At 75.3% G+C, this 6,846-nt stretch overlaps 1 protein-coding gene across 1 annotated transcript; it reads right to left on the minus strand.

The window, feature by feature from the left end:
• Positions 1-431: 431 nt before the first annotated feature.
• SLC30A3 (solute carrier family 30 member 3) lies at positions 432-5,480 on the minus strand. The gene is made up of 8 exons (XM_064510190.1): positions 5,358-5,480; positions 3,211-3,410; positions 2,991-3,137; positions 2,767-2,920; positions 1,255-1,459; positions 1,021-1,126; positions 785-919; positions 432-698 (listed from the first exon to the last, which is right to left on the minus strand). Exons 1-8 carry the CDS (start codon positions 5,438-5,440, stop codon positions 553-555), a joined length of 1,176 nt encoding a protein of 391 aa, XP_064366260.1. The 5' UTR covers positions 5,441-5,480; the 3' UTR covers positions 432-552.
• Between the last annotated feature and the right edge of the window lie 1,366 nt (positions 5,481-6,846).

Consider the following 6,846-nt stretch of genomic DNA (forward strand, 5'->3'; position numbering starts at 1 on the left):
GCAGCCCCCCTCGCCTCCCTCCTTGCTCGTCCCCGGCCTGGCGAAGCGCCGCGGTGCCCGGCACAGCGCCGTCCCCGGCACGGGCACCGGGGCCGAGCTGCCTCCTCGCCCTGGCCTTCTCCTGCAGCCGGGCGCAGGGGCAAGGGAGAGAGCGGTGGCGGTGCTGGGAGCCTCTGGGCTCTCGCTGCCCCGGGGCCGTCGCCCCCATCCCGGGGAAGCACGGGGCTGCGGCCCCCTCCCCACGGAGCGGGACTGGGGCGCCGGGCTCCCTCCTCCCGGGCGTGCGGTGCTGCCGGCGCGGGTCCCCCGCCGTCCTCGGGGCCGGGGCAGGGCTCGTCCCTCCGGCGGCGGGGTGGAGGCTGCCCCGGAGCACGGTGCCGTGCTGGGGGGCCGCGGAGCCCCCCCCCCCCCGGGCTCCGAGCGGGGGAAGAGGCTGGGCCCGGGCGGTCGCGCACATGGCTTGGGGTCGCCGTCCCCGCGCGGGGCCGGAGCAGGAGCTGCCGGGGCTGCGGCCCCGCTCTGGGGCAGCCCCCGATACCGGTGCTCTGGGGCTCAGGCGCGGGGGTCCTGGCAGTGCCGGCAGGCCGCCATGTCCTCCAGGTACCGCTCCACCTGCACCGTGCACGACGCGAAGCCGAACCTGCCCCGCAGCTGGGCCGTGGCGTCCCGCAGCACGGCCTCGGGGTCCGCGCCGGCCTCTGGGGGGGGGGGGGGGCGGCGCTCAGGCCGGGACCCCCCCCTCCCTCCCTCCCTCCCCGGGGGGGCCGAGCGCGGGGACACTCACCCACGGCCACGTGCGCCGACACCACGCGGTGGCTCAGCGTCAGGGCCCAGACGTGCAGGTCGTGGGCGCCCTTCACCCCCTCCACCGCCAGCAGCGCCTCCTTCACCGCGCCGAGCTCGACGCCCCGCGGCACCCCTGCGCGGCGCCCGTCACGGGGGCTCGGGGGGCGCGGGGGGGACGGGCTGCCCCCCGCACCCGCACCCCGCAGCCCCGCGCCCGCCCCAGCCGCCGCTCACCCTCCATGAGGACTCTGAAGACGTCCCGGAGGATGGCGACGGTGGAGCCGAGGACGAAGACCGAGAAGAGGAGGGTGCTGATGGGGTCTGCGATCTTGCACTGGGGCTGCAGGGAGCGGCGGCTGCGTGAGGCTGTGGGGCCGGAGCCGTGGGGCCTGGTGCCCCCCAGCAGCCCCCCACGGGGCTCGAGGGCGTCCCCGCCCGCCCTGGGCAGAGCAGGGGCGAGGGACCCACCTTGAAGTAGATGACGGTGGCGGCCACGAGGACGCCGACGCTCTGCAGCAGGTCGCCCACCACGTGCACGAAGGCCGCGCGGACGCTGGTGCTGCCGGGCGGGGGGGCCCGGCCGGGGGGGCAGCCCCCGGGGCTCTCCTCCAGCTTCGCGTAGCCGTGGCCGTGGCCGTAGCCGGCACCGGACTGGCGCAGCACGTAGGCCATGCTGCGGGGAGCGGGGCAGCTCGGCACCGCGCCGGGGGGAGCGAGGGGCCGGGCACGAGAGGGCTGTGGGGCTGGGGCACATGCATGGGGCTGGGGCATGCGTGTGGGACTGGGGCACACACATGGGGCTGGAGCACGCATGTGGGGCTGGAGCACGCGTGTGGGGCTGGGGCACACATGCAAGGCTGGGGCACATGTGTGGGGCTGGAACACGCGTGTGGGGCTGGGGCACACATGCAAGGCTGGGGCACACGCATGGGGCTGGGGGACACGCATGGGGCTGGAGCACGCGTGTGGGGCTGGGGCACACGCATGGGGCTGGAGCACGCGTGTGGGGCTGGGGCACACATGCAAGGCTGGGGCACATGTGTGGGGCTGGAGCACGCGTGTGGGGCTGGGGCACACATGCAAGGCTGGGGCACATGCATGGGGCTGGGGGACACGCATGGGGCTGGAGCACGCGTGTGGGGCTGGGGCACACATGCAAGGCTGGGGCACACGCATGGGGCTGGGGGACACGCATGGGGCTGGGGCATGCGTGTGGGGCTGGAGCACGCGTGTGGGGCTGGAGCACACGTGTGGGGCTGGGGCACACATGCAAGGCTGGGGCACACATGCAAGGCTGAGGCACACGCACGGGGCTGGGGCACGCGTGTGGGGCTGGGGCACACGCATGGGGCTGGGGCACACGCATGGGGCTGGAGCATGCGTGTGGGGCTGGAGCACACGTGTGGGGCTGGGGCACACATGCAAGGCTGGGGCACACATGCAAGGCTGGGGCACACGCGTGGGGCTGGGGCACGCGTGTGGGGCTGGGGCACACATGCAAGGCTGGGGCACATGTGTGGGGCTGGAGCACGCGTGTGGGGCTGGGGCATGCGTGTGGGGCTGGGGCACACATGCAAGGCTGGGGCACACGCACGGGGCTGGGGCACGCGTGTGGGGCCAGAGCACATGCACGGGGCTGGGGCACGCGTGTGGGGCTGGGGCACACATGCAAGGCTGGGGCATACATGCAAGGCTGGGGCACACGCACGGGGCTGGGGCACGCGTGTGGGGCTGGAACACGCCAAGGCTGGGGCTGGGGGACGGGGCTGGGGCGAGCACTGCACGTGGAAGCCGGAGCCGCGGGGCAGCAGGCTGCATGGGGGGGCCGGAGGCCAGGAGCGCGTGGGGACAGGAGGCGCGGGGGGGGCAGCGCTTGGGGACACCAGGACCGGGCGGGCGGGGGCGGAAGGTGCCCTGGGCCAGGGCCGGCGCTCGGGGCGATCACGCGGGGCCGGGGGCGGCGGGGACGGAGGGACGTACACCAGGTTGACCCCCACGGCGCCGGCGGAGGTGGCCAGCATGGCCCGCGCCTCGATCTCGTAGTCGCCGCTGAGGATGCGGGCGGCCGCCAGGTAGACGAGGGCCCCGGTCACCACCCAGATGGAGAGCACGGAGGCCAGCGCGCCCAGCGTCTCTGCGGGACGGGAGCCGTCAGCGCCGCGGGGCCGCGGGGCCGCGGGGCCGCGTGCCCCCCCCAGCCTCACCCGAGCGGTGCCAGCCGAAGCTCATGGTCCTGGTGGGCGGCCGGGCGGAGACCCAGAGCGAGAAGAGGCTCACGGACATGCTGCCCACGTCCGTCAGCAGATGGGCCGCGTCCGTCATGATGGCCAGGCTGTGCGCCAGGTACCCGCCTGCGGGCAGCGGAGCCGCTGGCACCCGGCCCGACCCGGCACCCCGTCCCCGTCCCCGTCCCCGTCCCGTTACCTATCACCTCCCCGACCATGAAGACGCAGCAGATGGTGCAGGCGACGCTCAGCTGCCGGCGGGCCCGGAGCCTCCCGGGGCCGGGGCCGGGCGCGAGGGGGCTGCAGTGGCAGCGCGGGGCCGGGGCCCCCTCCAGCTCCAGCTGCACCTCCTTCCCGGGGGGCTGCGGCGCCAGGGCATCCCGGGGGCTGGCAAACAGGCTGCGGGCGGGAGCGGTGCTCAGCCCTGGGCACCTGGCTGGGCTGTGCCCCAGGGCCCCCAGTGCCCTGGTCCTGCAGCCCCAGGGCTCCCAGTGTCCCCAGTCTGCAGCCCCAGGGCCCCCAGTGCCCCCATCCAGCAGCCCCAGGGCTCCCGGTACCCCAGTCTGCAGATCCAGGGCTGCCAGTGCCCCCATCCAGCAACCCCAGGGCTCCCGGTACACCAGTCTGCAGCCTCGGGGCTCCTGGTACCCCGGTCCTGCAGCCCCAGGGCTCCCAGTGTCCCCAGTCTGCAGCCCCAGGGCTCCCAGTGTCCCCAGTCTGCAGCCTCAGGGCTCCTGGTACCCGGTCCTGCAGCCCCAGGGCTCCCAGTGTCCCCAGTCTGCAGCCCCAGGGTTCCCAGTACCCCTGTCCAGCAGCTCCAGGGCTCCCGGTGGCCCCAGTCTGCAGCCCCAGGGCTCCCGGTGGCCCCAGCTGCAGAGCACCGGGCGCCCGGCCCCTCCCAGCCCCGGCACCCCACGGCGGGCCCGGCGCTCTGGCCCTGCCGGCCCCGGCGGCTCCTCTCCCGGCTCCCGGGGTCGCTACGCCCCGGCCCCGGCCCCGGCCCCGGCCCCTTCCCTGCCCGCCGCTACCCCGCGGCCCCGGCCCCTCGGCGCAGAGCTCGCGGCTCGGCCGGGCCCGGGACGGCGGGTCCGGGCCGGTCTCAGTCCGGGCCCGAACCCGCCGTCGCCGCCCCCGACGGCCCCGGGCCCGCCGCAGCGCCGGGAAGCCGGGCCGGGGGCCGGGGACCGGGGGGCGCGGGGCAGCGGCGGCAGCGGGGTGGGCGCGGGGCTCCGGCAGAGCAGGGGGGCTCGGGGGCTGGGTCCGTCCCGTCCCGTCCCGTCCCGTCCCCGTCCCGTCCCGGTCCCCGTCCCGGTCCCCGCACAGCCGCAGCCGCCCGCCTCCCCCGCGCTGCGCAGCGGCCGGCGGGGACGAGCGGAGCCCGGACGGCGGCGGGTCTGGCGGTGCCGGTGCGGCGGTGCAGGACGGTGCCTGCGGCGGCGGCTCGGGGCTGGGGCCGGGGCCGGGGCTGGGGCCGGGCTGCCGGACGCGGCGCCGGTGCAGGGCCGTGACGGCTGGAGAAGGGGGCGGCGGTGGCGGCGGGCGGGCAGGGCGCGGGGGCCGGGGAGCCGCGGGGGAACGGCGGGGGCAGAGGGGACGGACGGGGCATCGCGGGGGGGGACCGGGCCGGCGCCGGCGCGGGGGCGTGATGGATGGCCGCGGTGCCGGGGGAGGCGGCGGTGCCTGCGGTGGATGGCGGGTGCCGGGCGGGCGGCGGGGGATGGAGGTGCCGGGGGAGATGGTCGTGCCGGGGAGGTGGAGGTGCCGGTGCCGGTGCCGGTGCCGGGGGTGGTGGCGGTGCCGGGCTGCGGGTGCCGGCGGTGATGAAGACGATGGAGGTGCCGGTGCCGGGGGTGATGGAGGTGCCGGGGGCAGCGGCGGCGCCGGTACCGCGGGCGGTGGCGGTGCCAGGCTGCGGATACGGGGGGTGATGGAGGTACCGGGACGCGGGTGCCCGGGTTGATAGAGGTGCCAGGAGTGATGGAGGTGCCGGTGCCAGGGATGATGGATGTGCCGGTGCCGGTGCCGGGGGTGATGGAGATGCCGGTCACGTTGGAGGTGTGGGTGCCCGGGGGTGGTGGAGGTGCCGGGGGTGGTGGAGATGGTGGTCGGGGTGCCGGGGTGCCGGTGCCGGGGGTGACGGAGGTGCCGGGGGTGGTGGCGGTGCCGGGGGTGGTGGCGGTGCCGGGGGTGATGGAGGTGCCGGTCACGTTGGAGGTGCCGGGGATGATGGAGCTGCAGGTGCCGGGGTGCCGGGAGTGCTGGGGGTGCTGGAGGTGCCGGTCGTGTCGGAGGTGCCGGGGGTGCTGGAGGTGCCGGTGCCGGTGGCGGTGCGGGTGGCGGCGGTACCTCTTGAGGCGCAGGCTGCCGTCGGCGCGGCCGCCGCGGGGGCTGACGAGCCGGGCGGTCTCGGTGCCGGGCGGGGGCTCCATGCCGGGGACGCCAGCAGCTCCGCGGCCGCCGCCGGGACCCACCGACGGCCCCGCCCCCGCCTGCGGCCCCGCCCCCCGCCCCGGCGGAGACACCCCCGGGGGGGGGGGGAGAGGGGACCCGGGGCTCTGGCCCCGCCCCCAGCAGCGTGGCCCCGCCCCCAGCTGTGTGGCCCCGCCCCGGGGCACAGGTCACGCCCCCAGCAGCGTGGCCCCGCCCCCATCCGCCGCAGGGCGGGGCGGGGGGCAGGTGGTGGCCTCGCAGGGACAGAAAGGAGCGGAAGCGCAGTGCGGGGGGGGCGGGAAGGGCTGCAGGGACGGGCGAGATGTCCCTGGGGAGGCCGAGGGGAAGGACCGAGGCTGGAATGCGGGGATCAGGGAGGCCCAAGCGTGGGAAAGGGCAGAAAATGGTCCAGTCACCTGCAAACAGGCTGGGGAGTGCCTGGGGCCGTGGCCTGCGCAGTGAGATCCCGCGGGCTGCCCCGTCTTCCCAGGAAACCCCGTTTCTGGCCATTTCCTGGTCCGAGGGTCTCTCCTGCATGGGTGCCAGGTGGACGCTGCTGGGCACAGGGGGCTGTGGCTGGTCCCCAGCAGGTCCCTGTGGGCAGACGCCTCCCACCCTGGCCTGAATGGCGCAGGACAAGGCCGCGGTGCTGCCCGTGTTGGTGCTGCCCGGCCGCACCAGGCCCACGACTCCTGGCGGCTTCGCTTCGTCTGGCACCGCGTCAGCAGCCGCAAACCCCCGGTGCAGCCAGGCCGACGCGGTTGGCTGTGATGTTCCCGGGATGGCACACGTAACACTTCCCCTCTGCGGAGGGGACCAAGCCGTATTTAGATGTGTCCAGTGAGTTTTAGCCCTTTGCCAAACTTCTACAATATTGTGGGGAAAATCCCTGAGGTTTGAAAACAAAGGATTTGAAAACAAAAATTAGCTGATGAGAAGATTGAGAAGAGGCGCAAATTGGTTCTTGCGGGTGGGCTTATTTTATCTGACTGAAGCGCTGGCTCAGAGGAGCGCTGTCAGGGACCTCTGCAGTCCGGCCGCCCGGGCCGTGCTGGCGTGGGGCGGGCAGAGCCCTGGCAGCGCAGGCGGAGGCGGAGGCGGAGGCCTGCAGCCCCGTGGGGCCGGGACAGCAGCCGCGAGGGGCCATGAGCAGTCACGACAGGAGGTCCCCAGCCTACGACGGGAGAGCCCCGCGCCACGGCCCCAGGGAGCAGGGCCCCGACCTCAGTGCGACCTGGGAAACACATGCTTTTTTAACATACATGCATGCACGTATGCGCACACACACACACACACACACACACACACACACACACACACACACACACACACAGTTAGATGCTCTGTCTCCAGGGCAGCTGGGCAGTGGTCGCGCGGAGGCTGCTGGGAGCTGTAGTCGCGCGGG

The sequence above is a fragment of the Dromaius novaehollandiae genome, chromosome 3 (genome assembly GCF_036370855.1).
Source record: "Dromaius novaehollandiae isolate bDroNov1 chromosome 3, bDroNov1.hap1, whole genome shotgun sequence".
NCBI lineage: Eukaryota > Metazoa > Chordata > Aves > Casuariiformes > Dromaiidae > Dromaius > Dromaius novaehollandiae.

What these genes read in the sequence shown, in the direction of transcription:
- SLC30A3 (XM_064510190.1), bottom strand. Translation starts at nt 5,440, where the DNA reads ATGGAGCCCCCGCCCGGCACCGAGACCGCCCGGCTCGTCAGCCCCCGC. An exon ending in CCACCGTCATCTACTTCAAG is followed by an intron (nt 1,127 to 1,254) that starts GTGGGTCCCTCG and finishes CGCTCCCTGCAG; the next exon opens with CCCCAGTGCAAGATCGCAGA. An exon ending in CTTCAGAGTCCTCATGGAGG is followed by an intron (nt 920 to 1,020) that starts GTGAGCGGCGGC and finishes GGCGCCGCGCAG; the next exon opens with GGGTGCCGCGGGGCGTCGAG.